Consider the following 24,022-nt stretch of genomic DNA (forward strand, 5'->3'; position numbering starts at 1 on the left):
GACCGTTGTTTCTATGTCTGAAGATGCTAGGTGTTTTAATTTTTAGGTACTTGGCTTCAGAAAAATCTGAGCATTTACCCTTTGAAAATGGCCTCTTTCAAGATGCAAGGCATCCAATCTGCTAGATGGCTTTAAAACATAAGCATTTTAAAAAAAAAAAAAAAAAAAAAAGGCAAAACCTGTGAACAGTGAACACTTCAATACGTGGAATGAGATTTGAATTTGTTTCTGCGGTGCTTGTGTGAATGCATCTCCATTATATGTCTCCTGATTAGAGACTGCCAGGCATGCTAAATGGGGCTCACTTAGGAGAAGTGAGTTTTGCAGTATGTTTCTGACTGGGGAACTCAATTTAACTTCAGACTTATTGTACTTGGAGAACCTCTGCTGCTTACCAAAAGGGACAGAATTCCAATGTGAAGAAAGATAAAGCCATAAGAAAACTAATGAGTGAGATCCGAATGATCTTGCCTTGTAAAAATGTTAAGGAAGCATATAACGTGTAAGAGTAAACTGAGCTATAATTATATGTAAGTTAGTATTGAAGCTTCTAATACGTGGAAAACCACAACTCTGTAAACTTTGTAATAGGGGAGAAGATGTGTTAAATTTGTGTAAGATTAATTTTTTTTTTGTATTCTTCTTGCTTTCTCAGCTATAAGAAAATGGGAAGAACCCACGTTAAGTCATTAATCATGAACTTTCCATAAACTCATGTTAACAACTGCTGCTGTTGGCAGTTAGATAAAATTAAACAGTAGCCTGGCTTAGCCCTAGAGGGTCTTCAAGCTTTCTTCTATATAAAACAGTAAACAATTCTCTGGATTAGATTTCTCTAGGTAGTTTTCTCTATCATTATTGGTGGCCAAACATCATCTTTCTGAGAAACGTAGAATCCGATAGAGAATAAAGGACACAGAATTGCATTTTTCGTGTATCTGAATGTTAATTTCAGTATGCTGCCATTTCTTTACTCTGTATCTCAGCCAAGCTCAATGGAAGTTTGTAGAAATGAAATACTCTCACTGAAATGACTGTGTGAAATGTTGTAGAATTACACCACCATGCCTGCTATACGATTAGAACAAAAAGCCTATTCTCACCTTTCAGGAAAAGTTTAAAAGTATTGCCATAAAGCTCTGGCATTAAAAAAAGGCATTATTACTCTTATAAAGAAAGCTTGAAAGTCATGTCCTAAAAATAATACACCATGTAATAATATAATGCAATAATACATCTAAATTATACAGTCCTGTAGTATGTGCCAATATGAATACCTTTGTTTTGACTTTTTTAAACAACTGATTTCACATTGGTTAGGAGTCTCCTAACCGTTCAAGCAAAGCAGAGATTGTTGCTGATATATATTTATACAGTTATATGTAGATACAGTAAAAAAATTCTCTTAATGCATGTGTACACTGAGAAGCTGAATTTAGGTAATGGCTACTATATGGTGATAGTCTACATGGCACAGATGTTTTTCATATATTTTAAGATGTCTGTTGTAAGAAGCATGGTCTGCAGGAGGGCTGCTGAGTGGCAGTTAGAGACCTATTAAACTACCACATCTTAGTGGTGACATCCTGATGTGGTTCTCCAAGCTAAATAAAACACAGGAAAATGGTATAAAAAGAAAGAGCACGCCTAGGTAATTGTTACCAGTAGTGAATGTTTGCATCTCTGAGTTCATAAGTGCGGTCAAAGCACCCAAGAGCAGTCCTAAATAAACAAACAGTTATCCAAGTGAGTCAAAACGCATTTTAGACCTTCTTAGTACCTTCACGGAGTTGAACTCCTCACCAGTTCGGTTAGTAGTGTATATAGAAAGTGCGAATCTTTCTGGGACAGGTAGAGAGCATGAGAGAAATAATGCCAATTTGTAGACTTCTGCTGAGGTTGATGAAACCTGGACTCTGCTTGTGCGGTTGTATGACACTGCATCCGGCGTAGTTACCTGTTTAACATAAAGATGCTAATGCAGAACCTATCATTGCTTACATTTTTGAGACACTGGTGTAGTTGTTGGAGAGCTTAAGGCTGCAAGGATTAATCAGTACATCTGAAAATGCTTCAAGTGCCCATTGTCTTCCAAATGTTTTCAGTCAAACTTTTGAAAATTGAAAGCATACTAAATGCTTGGTAATTGATAGCCAAATCTTTGCTGTTTACAATCTGGGAAAAAACATCAGTACATACTTATATTTACTGCTGCATAGATTTATGAGTTGATGAAAGTCATGAGGGTTGTGTTGTCTCTTTCATACAGGTAAGCCTTGTGTATGCATTGTGGGTCTTAGGCTTCAGTAGTAAGGACAGCATCAGATTTTGAAGAGCAAAAGTGTTATAACAATACATTAAATCATTTTTTCATAGGGCATCCTACAGAACGTTTGAGAATCAATCTAACAAATCATGCACTGGTATAAAAATGGGTACAACTCTTGTTTAAGATCATGAGAAATGAGGCAGAAGGCAGGAAAAGTCATCTTTCTAAGAATCATGATGTTTGTGCTGGGCACTCCCAGTGCTTTGTAGAAGAAAATTATTTCAGAAACATCGAGTTTTAAGTTATCTGTTCCATGTACTAAAATGACTCTTCTCAGTAAATGCTGAAATCTCAAGTAGAAGATAAGATACGTACTGCAAGGGGTTGGAATGACAGGAATGGGGTTAATCCTGTCCTGTTACAGTTGTAGGAGATGAAACGGTGCTGAAATGGAAGGGCAGGTTTAAGCCAAGTCCAAAGCCCTATGGTTGCTAAATCTTGCCTCTTATTTTTAAACATGCAATTTCTATATATAAGTTCCTAAAATACAAAACACTTGCACTGAGAAGTCTTTTTGTGACTCAAATGCATCTGTTTGAGACATGGGTAGAAAGGAGTTAAAATGTCTTCGTGAACAGAAGCCAGTAGCTGGATAGTGTGAAAATTGAGCAGTTTGGCCAAAGCATTTATAGTAATGGAAAATATTTGTATTAAATCACATTGAAGTCTAGAAAACCATCTGAAACTTTAGTATTTTTTTGTAATAGATATTAATAAAACTTTATGCTAATGTGTCATAAAGACAAAATAGCTCATTTAGGTACAGTATGTTCCTTATCTGACCTACTTATATATTCTGTTTTGCAGTTACAGACTTCTAAAAGACCTTGGCAAGAAAAGCTACTTCCAATTTTGTGCCTGTTAAGCCTTTTGAGGATGGCAAGCTAATAATGGTTAAACAATTTGTAACTTTGTTAAAATTTTATCTTCAGAGAAGAAAGCAATACAAAGACAGCCACTTCTTACATAGAGTGCTCTTGTTTTTCAAGAGGTATGTAAGTATAGGGAAGAGTTTTACAGTGACTCTCTCATGGCACAAAAAAAGGGTAGAGAGGAGGAAAAGGAGTCAGGCTTATAAAAAGGTTCTTTTTTATTTTCAGTTGTACTTTTGGAGCTCAGATAGGAAGAGAACCGGAACTGTGAAGAAAATGAAAACCCATACAGACATACAGCTCGATCTTGCAGGCTACCTCATATGGGGGGTCCATTATCCTAAATGCAGCTGCCTCCATAAAGAAGTGTGACAAAATCATAGCAACCGTATGACTAGAGAGATGTTGTGAAAAACACATGCAAGGAAAACTCATTTGGCTTTAGCACGATAAAAATATGAGTAATTCTTTAGAGCTTTATATGGCCAATTGTCTGTGAAGCGTGTTTGTTTCTTCTCCGCTAGGAAGGTGCTGCTGGGGTCAGACCACAGACCTAGGCAGCTTCTCGGAAATGTGCCTCCAGGGACAGGAACTTCAAACCAAGCGCCCACCAAACAACCCATTCTGGACAGCATTTGCAGTGTAGTACTTAATAATACTAATAATAGTAGTAAAAGTCTTCCTTGAATAACTGGTGACTTGCCAGCTGGGTGTTTTCCAAAATTCATTGACTTGCTGTTTTCCAAGATTGCCTGTGCAGGGGGAAAAGAGAGAGGTGTATCTGAAAATATCTGCATAAATGCAATGGACAGGAATAAAGCTTGCAAGCTGGGTTAAGTTTAAATAATAAAATCCTTGTCTCTGGAAAAACGTCGTGCGAAAGAGCAGAGCTGATGTCTGGTATTGATGTAATAGGAAACTCCTGAGACTGGTATCATCTGAGAAGGAGTCTGGTCAGATACAGATTCCCTGGAGTTTGTAGCCTGAATGGCAGAGAGAAGTGAGACTAAGAGGCCTTGCACGTGACAGGGTCTTCATTGAAGCTTCATCATTATGTGCTTTGCCCAGCCCTCAACCCCACCTTTATATTGTCGTCACTTTGGTACGGAGAGCCTTGTAGAGAGAAGGTTTATCTGTGGAGTTGCAGTCCTGTACTTCAGATGTGCAGAGAGAAGTTTCCTGCACTTGTTGTGCTGCTGTCCAGGCAGGGGAGAGCGTGCACATTGAGAGGGGAAGTGTCACAGCCCTGCCACCATCTTTTGTCCCACAGAATTTCCTCCTATGCATCGTGCATTCTGCAGGGTAGAGGTAAAAAAAGTTTTCTCTGATGAAGGCAAATGGCCTGCAAATCTTCTTGCACCCATCTATCACTTTGGAGGAAAAGGGGGAAACGGAGTAACCCTAAGCCTTAAAAGGTTTCTTCATATGACAATCAATTAAAACAGACTTCTTGCCAGGCTAGTGAAACTATTGCTGTACATTCAGCTGGAATGGAAAGATCTTCCTGAAAAGTTTTCACGGAGTGCTCAAAGAGATCCAAAGGAAGGGAATTGGTATTCACCTCCCATCATCTCTCCCCATGCTCTTTTCTGCAATTTCCCCTTTGTTTCCATTCTGATTTTATGAAAATACTGCTTTTATCTGAGTTGAAATTTTTATGCTTGTTTTTTACTGAATTGCATCTTGTGCTTTCAGACTGTTTCTTTAACTGATCAGTATCTCTCTGTGTTCGCCCCAGAGTTTCAGCAGATGTCAAAACCCTTCATTTCGTATCGTTACCAAATTTAATACCAGTGCTCTTTAATGCATTTTTTCAGGTAATGAATGAGAATACTGAGTGATAGGACCCAGAACAACAGCCAGGGGAAGTTTGCTTGATTAAAAAAAATAAATCCTTAAAAAGAAACAGGGCTGGAATAGGACCTGGTTTAATTTGCCTGTTGGTTCTAAAGCCGTGTGGCAACACCTGGGTCATTTCTGGCAGATGCCTGCCTAATCTGCTCTTGACCCCATCTCCAGTGGTGCCCAGTCTGCATCCCCCTGACTTACTGCAACTTTTTCTGTTTCCAGCTTAAGAATGTTGGGTTTTGATAACTGCTTTCAGAGTATTGTCTTTCAGCCAGATTTTCACTCATTCATTCCCTGTTAATTCTCAAAGGTAGTTGTTAATTCAGCCTGCCACAGGCAGTTTCTCTAGCTCATTAAGTCTAGCTCATTTCCAAATGTCAGACGTTTCTAACTACTCTCCAACTTGCTAGTTTCTATGCTACACCAATCCTTTTTGTATTCAGCCATAGTAATTTGACACAGTTTCCACTCTTCTTATGTTAGCTGGCTAGGAAGTGAAGTAGGAGACCAGTCTTTGTGTGATTTCAGTGGGTGGCAGTTTAGGTGTCAAACTGTGAGCTTTCCCCAACTTGCCCCTTAAATTTTGAACAGCTTCATTTGTAGTTGCCTAGCTTTAAGTATTACTTGACCACATTTTGGGAGGAGAATTTTTCCCAGGAACACCTCAAAGGGCACCAAGAAACATAGTATGTGTGTAATTATAGAACTGACTCGGCATTTTTGCTAAGGTGAATCTTGTTAAGGACATGAAGCAAAGAATACAAGTCATTAGAAAATATCTGGCACACTTTGTGACAGAAGGTATGATAAAAATCTTGGGGGCGGGGGGGGAAGAACCCATATTTAATAACTTTCCACTTGCTGTGTGATACTGGAAAGCAGAATTTGAGAACCAGCTGAAAAGCAGAGTGAAGACAAAGAACAGATTAATGGGGCTTTGAAGTGCATTTAGTAAAGAGCTACCTGGCTGCAGAGATGGCTCACAGTCTTTGTTCTCATAGCGAAATGCATTCAAATAAAATTTAAATAGTTTTATAACTATAAATAAGGCTTAATGGCACCTTATTTTTTTTTGTCATTAGGTTTTCTCTGCACTGTCTTGATAGAGAGCTGCATATATGCTTTTCCTTTGAGTGCAGGAAAATACCTGTTGGGCCTGGTGTTATTACTTGATTTGATTTTATTTTTCTTCCCTCTCCCTGCCCCCAGTAGTAATAAAGCAGTTTATTGACAAAACAGCAATAAAATGAACAACATGTCTGTGCATTTTGAAATGTTTGTTACCTTTCTGTATAAGGTGTGTTGAAGCAAGGCTTAACCACACAATTCAGAGAGGGTCTGTGATTTTGGAGTAGCTTTGCCTTCTGGAGTCTCCTCTCTTTGCAGGAGGAGGGCCATGCCTAGCGTGCACCTTCCCCTGTCCTGCCTGCACCTCTCTGCTGCACGTGCCAAAACCAGGAGGACAGCACTCAGCCTCTCACCAGGGGTAACTGGGCAGGCGGTGTGCCACTGTTTGGAGCAGAGAGGGTGACTGAACCTGCAGAGATCTCAGAGAAGGGCGAGGAGGATCCTGGAGGAGTAGAAAGGGGCTAAAAACTAGCAGTGCAGAGGATAAGACTGCTGTTTGTAGGTGCGTTGGGCTGGGGCCAGTATATACTGGGCTATGAAGACTTCTGGGTGCTAAAGGCCAGTACAAGAAAAAAGCTGATGTGAACTGGTGATGGAGGACTTCCAGAGTGAAGATTAGATGCAAGTGTCTAACAATTGGGGGTTAGGAAAAGTCTCCCAGCAAGAGTCTCAGAACAAAATATTCAACTGCTTGGTATGTGTATAGAACAAATACACAGTGTGGGTGCTTGTAAGTAGGAAGATTATGAACTTTCTGATGTCAGACCACCAAGGTGTGTCTTTTTGAGTTTGTGAGATGGAAGGATTTTTCTCCTCATTTGAGAGCAGTTTTAGCCAAGAGTTTTTGTTATTGAATATTCAGATTCAGTTTCATCTACGCAACATTTCTAAATGTTCATTAAAATAATCTTGTAGAATTATAGGCTGGAAAGTCTGTCATTAGAGGGTAGAAGCAAAAGCAAAAAGCACCAGGAATGTCACCAATAAACCCAATGTCTGCAATATTTCCATCATAGTGCTTGCTGTAGATCACCTAATTTGGATAGATGGGGCCATATCAAAACTTTGATTTTTTTTTTATTAGTTTTTTTATTTGAACTAAACCACTGCAAGTTTTGAATTTCTTATTTATTAATTATAATTGTACACTTCAGTATGTTTGAATGTAACAAATACAGTTAATATGGTCATTTTTCCTAAGAAATTGATCTCTGGAACAAGTTAACACTCAGGAGGAAGCAGTTAATGACCTGCTATGCCACCTGGATGCTCACAAGTCTATGGGGCCAGATGGGATCCACCTGAGAGTACTGAGGGAGCTGGCAGAGGAGCTCACCAAGCCACTCTCCATCATCTATCAGCAGTCCTGGTTAACAGGGGAGGTCCCTGATGACTGGAGGCTGGCCAACGTGATGCCCATCTACAAGAAGGGCCGGAAGGAGGACCCGGGGAACTACAGGCCTGTCAGCCTGACCTCGGTGCCAGGAAAGATTATGAAGCGGTTCATATTGAGTGAACTCAACAGACAAGTGCAGGTCAACCAGGGGATCAAGCCCAGCCAGCATGGGTTCATGAAAGGCAGGTCCTGCTTGACCAACCTGATCTCCTTTTATGACCTGGTGACCCGCCTGGTAGATGATGGAAAGGCTGTGGATGTCATTTACCTGGACTTTAGCAAAGCTTTTGACACCATCTCCCATAATATTCTCCTTGGGAAGCTGGCAGCTCATGGCTTGGATGGGCATAGTCTTCGCTGGGTAAAAAACTGGTTGGGTGGCTGAGCCCAGAGGGTTGTGGTGAATGGAGTTAAGTCCAGTTGACAGCCGGTCACGAGCGGTGTTCCCCAGGGCTCAGTTTTGGGGCCAGTCTTATTCAATATCTTTATTGATGATCTGGATGAGGGGATTGAGTGCACCCTCAGTAAGTTTGCAGATGACACCAAACTGGGTGGGAGTGTCGATCTGCTGGAGGGTAGGATGGCCCTGCAGAGGGACCTGGACAGACTGGATCGACGGGCCGAGGCCAACTGTATGAGGTTCAACAAGGCCAAGGGCCGGGTCCTGCACTTGGGTCACAACAACCCCATGCAACGCTACAGGCTTGGGGAGGAGTGGCTGGAAAGCTGCCTGGCCGAAAAGGACCTTGGGGTGTTGGTCGACAGCCGGCTGGACATGAGCCAGCAGTGTGCCCAGGTGGCCAAGAAGGCCAACAGCATCCTGGCTTGTATCAGGAATAGTGTGGCCAGCAGGAGCAGGGAGGTGATTGTCCCCCTGTACTCGGCGCTGGTGAGGCCACACCTCGAATACTGTGTCCAGTTTTGGGCCCCTCACTACAAGAAGGACATTGAGGTGCTGGAGCGTGTTCAGAGAAGGGCAACGAAGCTGGTGAAGGGTCTGGAGCACAGGCCTTATGAGGAGCGGCTGAGGGAACTGGGGTTGTTTAGCCTGGAGAAGAGGAGGCTGAGGGGAGACCTTATCGCTCTCTACAACTACCTGAAAGGAGGTTGTAGTGAGGTGGGTGTTGGTCTCTTCTCCCATGTAGTTAGCAATAAGACGAGAGGAAATGGGCTCAAGCTGCACCAGGGGAGATTTAGGTTGGAAAATAGGAAAAATTTCTTTATTGAAAGGGTGGTCAAGCATTGGAACAGGCTGCCCAGAGAGGTGGTGGAGTCACCATCCCTGGAAGTGTTCAAAAAACGGGTAGATGTGGCACTTTGGGACATGGTTGAGTCTAGTCTACCCTTGATTGGTTTAGTGTGGACTTGGTAGTGAATATAAACACTAATAGATTTGAACAAACTGGTAAGTATACAGACAGTCAGTATTCTTTAATACTTGTTTTCATAAAGGTACGTTTCTTCATTTAGAATCTTTCTCCGGTGTATATTCTGCATTGGCTTAGAACCTACCATAATCCAAACCCTCTATATCTGTGTTCCAGTGGTACTTTATATATATTATATATGCAGAATTACCAGTAAGTTTTCCAAAACTGTACTTACATGTGCCAGTTTCTCTCCTAATTGTGTTAGAAGTATAAAACTGGTAGATAAACAAATCTGAATTATATCTTAATGAAGTTTCCAGAGTTCAGTTGACTGGGTAATAAAGTCAAATAGGTATTTTTATCACGTTCCAGCTTCTTACTTCATTGCATGCAGTGATGTAGAGTGAATTAAATGTATGGGTTTGGGGTTGAGGTTTTTTTGTATTTATGATTTAAAAACTGAGGAATAACCAAAATGTTTTGAAAGGCAAGAAAAGCAGCAGGAAAATCTGTTTCAGAATGTTTTTCAAAAAATAATGCTTACTCTATATTTTTTTTCATGGTCAAAGTGAAAATTTTGACAGGATGTTAGTCTTGCACAGAGGAAACCAATTGTAGGTACAGAGTCTTTTACATATGATGGAAGAAATTGCAGTAAGTCACTTTGTATTGCAGTGCAAACTGGTCAGTGGGGTTTTGCTATGTTTTGCTATGTTAATCTTCTGGGCTCACCTCTCAAAAAGTTCTCTCTGTTAAAGCTGGTATGACTCTGCTGACCTCAGCAATAGTACGGTTTTCCTTTTAGGTTGGACTTGAGCTGGGCAATGTCATTCTGCTAAGCTGCTGGTTTTCAAGTTGTAGTCCCTAGCCCTCTTCCTGCCTTTGGACTCCATGACACGATGACTAAGAACACCTTATTATTTCAGATGTGTAAAAAAAAAAAATCTATGAAATTTCAAAGGATGTCCACTGCTCTACTGGGAGGAAAAAAAAATAAAGGGGGGGCGTGGAAGTCAGACACCTGTAAAATGCAGGAGAATGAGAATAAACTGCAGAAACCACCCCCAGTGTATTGTTTCCAGCAGACCTGCCTGGCCTGGGTATGTGCTGCCAGCTACGGGCATTCTGTTTGAGTTAATCCTTCTACCAGTGGAGCCTCCCCAGTGTGTTCTGTAGTGGGAAATTTTTCGTGGTGGAAAGAAAAGAGCGAGGAAATTGCATAGAATAAAATGATAACTGGCACTAGGGAGCCATGAACTGATTTTGATTGTGGATGGCTTTCCACTTTCTTCCTTAAATAATTTTTTGTCTGGAAGCAGAGCAGAACTGATCCTCTTCTGATTACTCCCTGGCACTTTCGTTTATTTTGAAGGTGCAGTTCCTAATGATTAGGGGTGCTTGGTGGGGGAGTTGTTCTTCAAAGCCTTGGTTTCCAGACCAGAAGACTCATCAGACAACTATTAAACTGTTCCTTTCCTTTAGACATCAGATGATCTAAGGGATGGCATGCCAGTAAAGGTTGTATTGGCGCCTGGAATTTTGAGACGATGACCAAGTGAAGAGAACAAAGCAGGATTTTCACAAGACACATTAAATTTGGCAGTAGCTGGATCCCAGCTCCCTTAGACTCCTGCTTGTGATTCTCACCAAGGGAAAACCCTGCTCCAGGAAAATAGTGAAAACTCCACATTTTCCATATTGGCTTTCTCCCTTCATCTCTACTCAATTCTTTCCACATGATATCTAAATTGTTCAAATGGAGTGATCCTGTGTTGGTTGCTATCAAAGGGTCTTCAGTTCATACATAAGCTCATTTACCACTGCTTCCCGTACTCCCCGGTCATTTTTTGGAAAGTTTTTTTCCAGGTTTGCAGTTATTCTTGTTTTCTGTGGTTCTGAACTGGACACAGTAATATTTGTCCTTAATTCTGGTGACGGACCATCTTTCTCTGTATAAACTTGGCTTGCTTCAAGCAAAACCCCCACACTTCAGTGATTCCAAGAAAAAAAGAACATAACCACAAGGTTTCCCCAAAGATTTTGCATACAGCTGATTCACTTAACCTCAAAGATAATAAATTATGGAAAAATTTGGACTGCTTCCACTTATTCACTATATTCTGTAATGAAGCTGAATTCCCCCCCCCCCCCCCCCCTCCCCGACAGAGGCTGGAGGAGACTGTGTTCAGTCAGCTCAAGTGTGCTGTTGAGCATGTTTGTGGAATGCATAATACCACTGTTTTGAGACTTGATTATTCTGTCTGACTTGTTTCTAATGCCTTAGACTTTCATGCTGTTACAGGAGAGCAGAATATATTATATGGCAGAAAATTTCATTTTTAAAAAATAAATACTCCTCTCCAGGAAAAAAAAAATGAATCTAGAAGTGTCTTGTCAGGCAACAGACAAGAGCAATGATGTCTTTAGGAAAGCTTTATTAAAGGACTTCAGAGAAGTCATCCCAATAATTTAATGACATGTGTTGCTTCGGGGCAATGGACTAGATTCTTAAGGAGGAAAGATGACCTCCTCTCCTATCGCTTTATCGTTTGACCACAGAAAGCCTCTTCTCTTCTTGTGGCACTTAGTGATGTCAAACATACGCTGTCTGTGCCAGAGCATTTAAAAGCTGCATAATAACGTTCTCCATCTTAGATAAACTTGTCATGTTGATGTAGTTACAGTAAACACTTGGGCTTAGGAACTGTGGTTTCAGTGTTTATGGTATTCATTCATAAGTACCCAATTTTTACTGTGCAACTCTCCTTTTTGCACTACTTCATTGTCTCTTAGTAGACAGTAGTTCATAGATTGCCTTCACCTTGGTATTTCTCCATTGTTGCAATATTTATAATGCTGAATTTTTCTTTTGTTTTTAAACTAACCTAGTCTGATACATATTCTCTGAAAAGTAGCCTTACCTCTGAAAGCAGCATACTGTCTTAAGTTCATAAAATTTGTAAATATCCAACTTGGGCGTCATGCTTAATATGCTTTTCATGGCCTCTTCTTGTGTTAGAAAGTCATCTTCCCTGCACGTTTTCTGCAGAAATATTCTGACCTAGGTGCACATTTTTCAGGATATTTTTGTGTGCGTTAAGGCTCCGTAGTGTGGCCCCTGTTTTGCAAGCAAAATGGAAGCAAGCCTAATTCCATGATATGCTTTTCAGTGAGAACATGTGCGGGGCTTGACGGGGTTAAGGAACTGGCAGGCATACCCCAGAGCCTGCCTGTGCCACTCCATCGCAGCTGGATTTGTTGAGTTATTTTAGTGTTTTTACTTAGGATATGGTATGAATCATACACCAAAAGGTTTCGCTTTTATTACTGAAAACAAATACTCATTTTAAACTTGAGCCCAAAAGAATTCAGACTATTGAATTGATGTGGCATGCTGTGGATGCTGAGATAGGCTCTGGTTCATATGCCTGAGGAGCAGAAGTAGATCGGGCAGAAGAAGGGAACTAGCTCAGCACGTGGTGTTTGGGGCAGAGTAAGGGAGTGGGGAATGTCTGCAGCTTTCCTTCCTCTGCTCTTCATTTGTAAGCTATTCTGACCAGGTTTCAAATCAGTACTCTTCATTTCCTTGACCACTTGTGTCGTTCTGGCAGTTAGTTTCTATCACCATTAGTTGCTTCTGGATTTGAACAAGCAACTGCCATGAAAAAGACCTTTATAAAATGGGTCAAAATTGTACTGTTGTCTTTTAAGTGGATACAGTACTAAAAACAAAACAAACCAAAAACCCCCAAACCAAACAAAAAAAAACCCCCAACACAACCGAAAAAGTTTTGAGAGCAGGAATCAAATGTAACAGGATGCATGTTCAAAGCCAGGGATATTTTGATGTAATCATTAAAAAATTACAAAGGAGGGAAAATGCAGCATGCATATGTCCTGGTTTCAGCTGGGATAGAGTTCATTTTCTTCCTAGTAGATGGTGTAGTGCTGTGTTTTGGATTTAGTTTGAGAATAATGTTGATAACACACTGATGTTGCTTAGTTGTTGCTAAGTACTGCTTATGCTAATCAAGGACTTTTTCAGCTTCCCATGCTCTGCCAGGTGCACAGGAAGCTGGGAGGGGGCACAGCCAGGACAGCTGACCCAAACTGGCCAAAGGAGTATTCTATACCATATAATGTCATGTTCAGTATATAAACTGGGGGGAGTTGGCCAGGGGGGCTGCAATCGCTGCTTGGGAACTGTCTGGGGATCAGTCAGCAGGTGGTGAGCAATTGCATTGTGCATCACTTGCTTTGTATATTATTATTATCCCTTCCTTTTCTGTCCTGTTAAACAGTCTTTATCTCAACCCACGAATTTTACTTTTTTTTCCTGATTCTCTCCCCTATCCCGCTGGGGAGGGGGAGAGTGAGCAAATGGCTGTGTGGTGTTTGGCTGCCTGCTGGGTTAAACCAGAACAGTCCTTCTTGGTGCCCAGCGTGGGGCACAAAGGGTTCGAGATGACGACAGATCTGACCAGACTGTATTAAAACAAATTTGTGATAAGCATTCATTATATTAGTTTAATAGTCAGTGGTTGCAGTGTTGATTCATTTGCTCTCAGAGTTGTTGTGCTTGTTCTCAGAGGTGTACTATGTAACAACTTACTTGCTGTATGCATTCCCTGTGGTGCTGTTTATCACCTCTGGGAGCTGGATTAAAGTTATCACTTTGCTGTACTGTGTAACACTGGTTTATGGTATGATAAAATTATTGGTCATGAGATTGTACTCAGTACTGCTGTCATTCCCATACTTCGGGAGATTTGGGAGCCTTTTCTCGGAAACTATTGATAATTACACTTTTTACCTCTTCTTCTTGGAGAACCAATCTATTGCGGAGACAGAGTGGGACACTTCCCCCCCGCTCCTTCATCATCCCTTTCTCCTTCAGGCTAGTTACAACAGCTCTTAAGAATTTTGAATATCCTTGGGATATTCAAACCAGCATGCTCCTACTGCTATGTCTCCTGAATGCGGTTCAGGTCTTATTTAGGGTTAAACAACTATTTAAGAATATCATCCAGAGATCAACCCTCGTGACAGGCACTGTGGCCACTCCAACCCCCCATGACGGGCACTGCAGCTACTCAAACCCCTGTGACAGGCACTGCAGCTCCTCCAACCCCTGTGATACACTATGCAGCTACCCAAACCTCAGCAACAGGCGCTGCAGTGACTCTAACCCTAGTGACAAACACTGCAGCTACTCAAACTCCAGCGACAGGCACTGTGGCTGAACTAGAGAACCAACCCTTGCTGGTGTTAGTTGCCCCTATACACAAGAAGAAATACACAAGAAGATCGGCTTGTTTAGTAAGGGATGAAGATGAACCAGGGCCATCATGAGAAGAGGAGGAAGAGGCAGAACCCATAAATGAGATGGTAACCACTCGATCCCTATCCCTGGGTGAACTGTGAGATATGCAAAAAGATTTCAGCTGTCGTCCAGGCGAGCACATCATCACCTGGCTGCTCTGATGCTGGGATAACGGGGCCAGTAGCCTGGAATTAGAGAGCAGGGAAGCCAAGCAGCTGGGATCCCTGCCTAGGGAAGGGGACATTGACACAGAGATTGGAAAAGGGGCACAAGCACTTAGCCTCTGGAGACGACTCCTGTCAGGCGTGAAGGAAAGGTATCCCTTCAAGGAAGATGCTGTATGTCAGCCAGGCAAGTGGACGACCATGGAGAGAGGTATCTGAGAGAATTAGGCATGCTGGAGGTGATTTATAGTGACCTGAACAACGAGTTGTTATCCAAAGATCCAGATGAAGTCAGGTGCACATGACCCATGTGGCAGAAGTTTGTATGGAGCACACCATCGTCACATGCAAACTCATTGGCAGTAATGACCTGGAAAGACGGAGAGGAACCAACGGTGGATGAATTGGCTGGCCAACTCCAGCAATATGAAGAAAATCTCTCTCCCTCCCTACAGGGCTGTGTCTCAGCTGTGGAAAGACTGTCTGAAAAACTGTCCCAAGAGTCCCAGCAACTCAAAGATGACAGGTCCTACTCCCCACCTGTACGGACCAGTATCTCAGCTATTAGGAGTCAGCGTTCCTCTGCTCAAAAAAGAGGATATAGAGGGTACACACCATGGAGCACCCTGTGGTTTTACCTGCGTGACCACGGAGAGGACATGACAAAGTGGAATGGAAAAATCTACCTCGACCCTAGAGGCATGAGTACGTGAGTTGCAAGCAAAACCAATCACACAGGAGGGTTCTTCCAGGAAAACTACTGCTCCAGTTTCCAGTGGGCAGTTCCCCAGACACAGTAGAAGGGCTGGTCTTACTCCTGATTTTAATGAACTCACTCCTGACTGGTATTTACAAGAAGTGAGTAATGAATACAATGACCAGGACTAGAGGGGCCCTGCCTCCAGCCAGGTGGAGGAAAGGGACAAGCGGGTTTGCTGGACTGTGCATTTGATGGCCTGGAACGTCAGACCCACAGGAGCATAAGGCTCTAGTGGACACTGGTGCACAGTGCACGCTAATGCCATCAAACTATAGAGGGGCAGAACCCATTTGTATTTCTGGAGTGACAGGGGGATCCCAACAGCTAACTGTACTGGAAGCTGAAGTGAGCCTAACTGGGAATGAGTGGCAGAAGCACCCCATTGTGACTGGCCCAGAGGCTCCGTGCATCCTTGGCATAGACTACCTCAGGAGAGGGTATTTCAAGGACCCAAAAGGGTACCGGTGGGCTTTTGGTATAGCTGCTTTGGAGACAGAGGAAATTAAACAGTTGTCCACCTTGCCCGGTCTCTCGGAGGACCCTTCGATTGTAGGGTTGCTGAAGGTTGAGGAACAACAGGTGCCAATTGCTACCACAACAGTACATCAGCGGCAATATCGCACCAACCGAGACTCCCTGATTCCCATCCATAACCTGATTCGTCGACTGGAGAGCCAGGGAGTGATCAGCAAGACTCGCTCACCCTTTAACAGTCCCATATGGACAGTGCAAAAGTCTAATGGGGAGTGGAGACTAACAGTGGACTATCGTGGCCTGAACGAAGTTACACCGCCGCTGAGTGCTGCCGTGCCAGACATGCTAGAACTTCAATATGAACTGGAGTCAAAGGCAGCCAAGTGGTATGCCACAATTGACATTGCTAATGCACTTTTCTCCATCCCTTTGGCAGTAGAGTGCAGGCCCCAGTTTGCTTTTACCTGGAGGGGTGTTCAGTACACCTGGAACCGACTGCCCCAGGGGTGGAAGCACAGTATATAAGTATATAGTTAATATATATGTAGTTAACATTCCTTTTTATTTGGGTAACCATAAACTGCCTATGTTTTGGGGAGATGAGAAATATATATGACTATTAATGTATCCTTCTTAATACCAATTATAAAGATCAAATTTTTGTTATTCTTTTTAGCAAATTAGTTGTTTTCATGTTATGTTTATGTCATTTCTAATGTGTTAACTTGTTTAGACAGCAAAAATGCTTTTTAGCAAACATCTCTTGTTTTAGCATGGATCAAAATGAAACAATTTTCCTGCCACAGTGAGAAAACCATAAGAGTTATTTTTATCAACAACAGTGCCAGTCTTTCAGCTTAATTAATTACAAAGAGGAGAGAGTTGCTATGAACTATGTAGTAACTGCCTGATCCTACAGGAAAGTTAAATCCTGAATGAGTGTGAAAGGAGAGGCACTAACAGAGCTTTGCTTGCTCCCCTCCCAGGTGTAACTCTGGGTTTTCCTGAAATGCTTCTTTTTAAGTCCATCTCACTGTGTATGGAGTAGCTACTTTATTGGGAAGCCGTACACAACTCAGCACTTTGGGAGCTGAATTACTTCCCTGGCAATTAGAATCATGTTGGAGGAATGAATAATAGAAATTGTCCTGAATACAGGGACTCAGCCATATTATCTGTGGCATTAAAATAATCAGCTGGGTTGTTTGAAGGGTGGGTATTTGCATCAAATGTATAGAAAATGAGTTTTTGGTATGCTTCAGAAGATTCATGATTTCAGATGACCATTGAAAAGTTACTGTTCAGGCTTCTGTACTTGTGTGAACTCTTGCAAGATCTGTAAAAGAACAAGTTTGGGCTATTGGCACTTACCTTTAGATGAGTTGGAACCCTTTGGACTCAAGTTTTCATAAGTTCATAACCTATGCTAGAAAAGCATAGGAAAAACAGAAAGCAAAATACTTCTGCAAAGTAATCCTCACTTTTTATTGTACATGGAAATTCATCATGCTCACTCACACACAAACTTCTCTTTCCTGCCTTCTGGATCCAGAAATCCCTCTGTTTTTTTCTGGCACTCCGGAAGACAACGTGACACAGTGTCCTTTTGGCCAGATTGACAAGAGAAGAGCTCTTTGGTGCCAAATTATGTTTTACTTCCACTAGCCTGCATTGCCCTGGAGGCAGTATCTGCTGCCCGTTCAACAACCCGGGAGCGGAGATGCTCACGAGTGGGACATGCTTTTTACAGTCCTCCTCCACGTGATGTTTGGATATCTAGTATGCACTTGTAAAAAATATTTTGATACTCTGTACTGATGTGAGGTTAGAGCAGAGGTATTTTTGCTGTCTTTGCTAGGAGGATGACTGAGAGGAGCAGCATGTGTGGCCCAAAGGGAACTTTTAGACTTGCTGCAAGGTTTCATCTTCTGCTGTGACGTGTTGGGAAAGCTCCTGATTAATCCTTCGCAAGAAGGGTTCAGGAAGGGCTCTTGCAGGGAAGACAGCTTATGGCGGTGTGTCAGAGGGTGTATTATATATATATCAGTGTGTGTTTGTAAGTAATGGGTAAAAGTCTGAAATTGTTGCCTTTTTTATTGCAGCTGATAAGAAGGGAGCAATTAAAAATTTTAGAAGCTTTTTTTTTTCTGAAGCTTTTCATCTGAATTAAAAGAGCATCTTGAAAGGGCAGGTGTCATTACATCAAAATACAAATTCCATTCAATCAATACTGTTTGGGAACAAAAACGTAGCTTGGAGGTTGAGGAAAATTCATGTCAGAAGGGAGATAAGTGAATGCTTGTCAACTCCATCAGACCAAAATCTGATGAAGGCCTTTGATACTTTATTATTTGAGAAATCTTTTTGAGGTTAACTGTGCTCACTTGCTTAAAATGTACAAGGATGCAGCTGACAGTTTTTGTCATGCAAGTAATTGAATGCTGTGATTATTTAATTAAAGCTGCCTTGGCCCATTTAGTTTTTTGCTAAAATGACAATGTGCATCTAATCTTTTATCACAAATGTAGCCAAAACAAATTAGGTTCGTTTTTCTCTTGTTAATCAAAAATTAAAGCAGAGGGTATTTATTTTCCTTGAATTGTTTGACACCAATGAACCAGTGGGAACCGGTGGGATAGAGATACACTGGTTCCATGAATTGGCAAGTTTTGAAGTTGCATTGGATGACTTTTGTTTATCTCCATCCTTCTTTTTGTAGGAAATTCCACTTATTTGGATGACCACGGACCACCCCCTCAAAAGGTGAGCTGCCGTTATTTTGTGTTTGCTTTCTTCTTGCTGCTTTGGTTTTTGTTTTTAACTAATTGTATGTTTACTTGTGTGCAAAGCAACTCTGCTTTTACATCAGCAGCACTTGGCCTTTCCAACTTTTTTCCCCTCAGTGTTTTCAGGCATTTGTAAGTAACTTGTAACTAAGTTAAATCTCTGTGTGATTAAACTAATGGAATCTTTGTCACTGAGTCAAGGAAAGGCAGGATTTTAGTGATGTTTTGTTTGTCAGCACATTCATGCAAAAACAAGACACCACAGTTGGAGCTAATAAGGCAAGTGAAGATGACCTTTTTGCTGGCAGCAGCTCCTAGAACATGGGCTCTGCTGCAGGTGTAGTGCTTTCAAGCACAGCGGTAGGATATATTTAATGAATGTGTGTAATGAGTCCTTTTATAGGGATAGGGTACACTGTTCCCATCAGATATGACTGTCCAGCATTGACTTTTCCCTCATCATTATCATGGCACCTCATGACATTTCAGGTGAGGACCAGCATCATGATGATTTCTTCAAGAGGCAGAAGTGGAAGCAAGCATTTAGGGTCTCTTGTTTTGTTCTCTTTTCTTTTACCCTTTGCTGGTTTATTCTCTAAAACACGATTTGGTACTATCTTGTGTCTGTCTTTCCAGACAAGTAGGCTATTATAACTCCTTTTCTATAGTAACAACAAAAAGACAACAGTTCTCTTGCCGCGTTCTAATTTCTCCAGACTCACTTTATTTCTGAGGTACAGTGTAGTATCTTATTGAGGTATTTGGGTAAAACTAACTGTGGTTTTGAAGTCTTTATTCTGTGCAGTTGCAACACTTGAAGGTGCAGCTTTTCTGGAGGTTTCCTTTCCAAATTATGCTGAATTCTCACAGTTACTCATAAAACAGCAAAGCAGAAAAGGGGGTTGGAGATACTGTGATTATGTATATAATAATAATTAGCCATAGGCTAATCTATATATGGCTTTCTTTAATATAAAATTTTTCAAGTAGTGTTGTGTTAATGGAACTTAGATGCCTGAATGCTTTTGTAAGCCCTGTTGGCATTTAAGTAGAAATTTTAACTGTTTTAAGAACTCCCCATGAAAGGGTGAGATTCCGTGGTCACTTCTAGCCAAAAAGTGGAGTCTGCCAATGAAAGGGTCATTTTTTCCTCAGCAGTGCAGGCTGATGTGGGCGAGCTAGAGCAGTTACCTGAAAACTTGTCTGTCTTCTAGTTTAGTTTTCAGACAGATTATTTCACTGATGTGGCCCACTGTGAATGCTAGTGCAGCAGGTGAGATTGAGTAGTTAGAGATGGGGTGGAGGTGAAGAGCCACTATCTCTGATCGTAGTCCTCGCTCGTCTCTGTTCAAGCTGACGATGAAATCACATCTTGAGCCATCAGGCCTTGAGTTTAAATGCTCAACCACATGTGTACCTCACTGTGGTGAAACAGTTGGCTTTTGGTCAACAGGAGGAGGGTAATGTGGAAAGTGATTCGATTTAGCTTAGTTACCAGTGAAAGCAAGCTACAATAATCTGGGTTTCTTCACCTTTTTGCTGCTGCAAACTGTGTGCACGAGATCTGTAATTTTCAGCTGATATGTGGAAATTTGTTACATTCTTAAAGTTCAGACAGCTCACTTAGAGGGGTGATGTACATCTGATTTTCTTCCTCTCAATGCAAATTGCTCACTTTTTCTGCATGCACAGTTACAAAAACAAATGGATGTAGACAAAATCAACCTGTTAGGTTCATCATTACTAATTGAGGTGCAATGGGGAGGGGAATCTAAGGCTAAACAAATGTTTCACACTTAAAATTTATTTAGTACCCTCTTGTGCCCTTGAAAGATACTGTTTTGTTATTGGGGTGCCATCTGCTTCTCTTACCCAGAAGTACAGCAGCTTGCATGGAGTAAAGCATTATGTTTGTCAGGTCTCCGCAGTGAACACTCAGCTCGGAAAAGTTAAACAATGCTTATTCTGGACCTGTACTTTTCATGCTTGTATTGGCATTCAGAAATGCCTAGCTGTGCCAGTAAGGAAGAGGCTGTAATCTAGATAAGAGTTTTTAACCTTGAAAACTTTATTCAGATTTTGGTCCGTTTACTTCAGGAATTTTGTGTTAGCAATTAATGGTGCTGTGGATGGGAACTGTACTGCAATGGGCAGTAGCAGCTGGACAGATTTATCCAACCCAGGCACTTTCCTGTTTACATTGTGAAAATTTCTTTTGCCTATCTAAACATGTAATTTTGGGCTGTGTTCACACAGCTTCATCCAGCTGCAGCTCAGCTGTGTGTAGGAAGGCCAGCTGATTAGATACCTACACAACTGATTGGTTGTGTAGGTACTCTTTGATTAGCTACTTACAGTCAGTAAAGTTTTTGGGCTTCCTCCATAGTCATCCTCACTCCTGAAAGCTTGGTGAATAGCTCAGGGGAATGACAGGCTATATAGCCTTGTATAAGTTACAGGTATTTTGCTTTTTGAAGTACTTACCTGTGTTTAGAAACTTTGATAAAAGATGGATGCACACATTTTGATCATCCCTTGGACAACATGTGGTTAAGCCTGCTTGTTCTTGAGTGGGTATTTTTTCTTTGTTTTTCATTCTTCTAATCAAAACATGGGCAGGGACTGGTAAAAGGGCAGATAATTCCTGACATTTACTTAGGGTCATGTTTTGCTCTTGCTTTGTAAATATCACGCATTGCATTATCGGCTAAGTGCAATTATTTACCCTCCTACAGCTTCAGCTCTGAATTGTGAACTCTGACTGTGTGAGCGAAACTAAATTCACTTTAATTGTCATTATCTTTCAGGTAGCCTCTATTCATGCGACTAGATAACTTTCTACATTTAAACTAATAGATGGTTAAGGTCAATGAAAGGTTTAATTTGACATATAAAAAAGTATCAGAAGAAATTAATCCTGCATCCAACGTTTAAAATTTTTCATTACAAATAGTATTTTCAGTTGTGATCCTCACAAAGCACAGATGACATGATGCACCTTTCTTCAGCAGCACGTGTAATGCACAGCTGAAAAAGCCCTCGAATTGTTTCTTTCAATCCTGGCAGTCACTTACCCTGGAAAGCATACCTTTGCCCTGCTGCATTCAACTGTGGTCAGTCCTAGGTGGCACTGTTATGTGAAGCTCTCCAGCGTTTTCCTAATGCCCACTATAGTCATCAGAGGGAATTACAGCATGGCCTGAATGAAATGAAAACGTGAGAGGGGGATTTGGTAGGTTTAGGAAGTAAGTGTTAGAGTCAAAAGGATTCTAATTTTATGTGTCTGCTTAAAAACTAGAAATTGAGATAATGAGCAACAATCCATTGCCTGGGGTTGAAATGACTGGTAGCTAATATCAGCAGTATGTAGTTAGCTGTAGTGGAAGGCCACCAACAGTTGATATTCACCGGACTGTAGCTGTTTTGCAGAGTACATTCCAGTGTTTTGTTGGAAATCGTATTAGTTTTGACTTTTCTTCATGGCTAGGTGCCAAAACTTTGGGGTTTTTAATACTATGTGGTTTTTTTTCCCAGTGGAAGAACTGAAAATAGCACTTGTTCTGTGAATAAGGAATATCATCGTCACGTTTCAGGAGATCAGGGTACTGGTCTGTTTTTTCAAATAAAGGTGGCTGCAGCAATTTTCTCAGTGCAAGTAGAGAAGGAAAGCTTTGCTCACTGCTGTACATGAACATTGCTGGTGTGGTTCTGGTTCTCCCTTTAAGGCCAGTTGAGCCCGCTTTTCAAGCCTTGCCCCAGTAAAGGTTTACTTGACTGTTAAAGATTAGCAGTGGTTACCCTTGCCAATGGCATGGTTACCATGCCAATGGTATGAAGGTAATGTGTCTGGCATAGGCCACTCTTCTTTGGTCCTCAGGCTCCAAAGACTTGACCAGAGATTTACTAATTTTAGATTTTCACGAGTTCTAAGACAGATCTTTGTGTGCTTCTCTGCAGGTAGATGCAACCTCCAGTAACCCTAGTGCACCTCTGATGTTGCTGGTGTTAGTATGTGGCAGATAAAAAGGGAATAAAGTTGAGCCAAACCTAACCTCCACTCTGTCAGTAAAAATTAACTCTTCAAGTTAAAGCACTTGAATTTCCTAGTTCAAATCTCTATCTCACTACCTCCTGGGTTTTTCTTATACGCATCTGAAAATATTAGTTTTAAGGTTTTGGCAAAGTGATCATTTGTTTATCCTTTCTCTGTAGATTGGAGTCTAAATGATGCCTATAGATGATGCTAGCCTGTTTTTAAAAAGCACCTGTGAAATTGATGTTCATTAGTGACTGATGGGATGTTCATTAGTGACTGATGGTGTTCAGTTGATATATTTCATGTCTGAGCATTTCAATGAATAGAACAGGTGTATTTTGTTCCAGTATTTGGGCTAGCTATTTCCTTAGCAAAACTTCCTGAGGTTTTTTTTTCCATCCAAGATGGTGAAGCTGACCTTTGAGGACAAACCTACTGTTATTATTGATTGAAAGCTTTTCCCCTGAGAACTTGGCATGAGCATCAGGATATGGCCCTCTTTGGTGCAGCTGATACATATGTGTAAGGGAGCTGTACGCATAGATGACAGATAAATTATGTTCAAGTGGTCTATTCTCCTTTTCTTGATGCTTTTCCCATGGGGTGCCTGTCATGGACCCAACGTCTTTTGGCAGCTGTTTAGGTGTCAGCAAAACCCTATGCTCAGCACCTGTGTGACAGTGCTTCAAAGCTTTAAGCGAATAAAAAAATGGATGTGGGTTAGGATGAGGTCAAAATGAAAAGAAATAAAAGGCATACACAGAACAAGTTTGGTCTGATTTTAGTGGTTTGAAGCTGGAAAGTGGATAAATACCCTTGTCACCATTTTTCAGTTCTTAGCTCGTACTTATGTGATAATTGCTCATGTTTTCCTTATGGATCAAGACTATGGGAAAACATAGCAGAATCCTTTGGTGGCCTTTGGTGTGTACTGTACCCAGTCCTTGTCACCCTCTGTCAAGTAGATTTTTTTTTTTTTTTTAATTTGACTTTACATTTTACTAAAATTTGATGTCAGCATTGCCCCCATTACCTTGAGGTTTTTATGTTCATCAGGTTTGTGTCAGCTTTATTTTTTCCAGTTCTTTCGGTAATAGTACTAAGATAACAGCCAAGAGCTGTGCATTTTTCTTTTAGTTTTGATATATATATTTTTTTTTTTAGTGGATACTTCCTGTTTCATTTGAACCTGTGTTTTAGTTCTAGCCATCTTTTTTGAGAACATGGTTTTACCCCTTCAGCGCTCTACAGTTTTAAGTGATTGATTTGTTAGGGATGAGGTGCTTGATTTTAAAAAAAACAAAACCAAAAACCAAGCAAGATTTGTTCCCTTCTCAGTACATGCTTATTAGAGATTTTAAGAGCAAGAATACTAGTGTGTGTGTTTTTGATAGAGCAGAAATTCTCTGCTTAGCTATTCTAAAACAAATGGTGGATAATCTTTGAAGCAATCCATCCAGGGCAGGGTGGGAGGAGATTTCAGTGATTTAAAAAAGCCCTATCCTGCTTGTAAAATGAAGAGTTGTTTATGAGATG

The 24,022-nt window shown here is 41.2% G+C and overlaps 1 protein-coding gene across 1 annotated transcript in view; it reads left to right on the forward strand.

Moving 5' to 3' along the window:
- Nucleotides 1-24,022, forward strand: part of UST (uronyl 2-sulfotransferase) — a 168,283-nt gene that overhangs the window by 52,390 nt on the left and 91,871 nt on the right. The window contains exon 2 of the mRNA XM_075708146.1: nucleotides 18,384-18,427. Within this exon, the coding sequence (XP_075564261.1) occupies nucleotides 18,384-18,427 (44 nt within the window). The remainder of the gene's footprint in view (nucleotides 1-18,383; nucleotides 18,428-24,022) is intronic.

The sequence above is a fragment of the Pelecanus crispus genome, chromosome 3 (genome assembly GCF_030463565.1).
Source record: "Pelecanus crispus isolate bPelCri1 chromosome 3, bPelCri1.pri, whole genome shotgun sequence".
Lineage (NCBI taxonomy): Eukaryota > Metazoa > Chordata > Aves > Pelecaniformes > Pelecanidae > Pelecanus > Pelecanus crispus.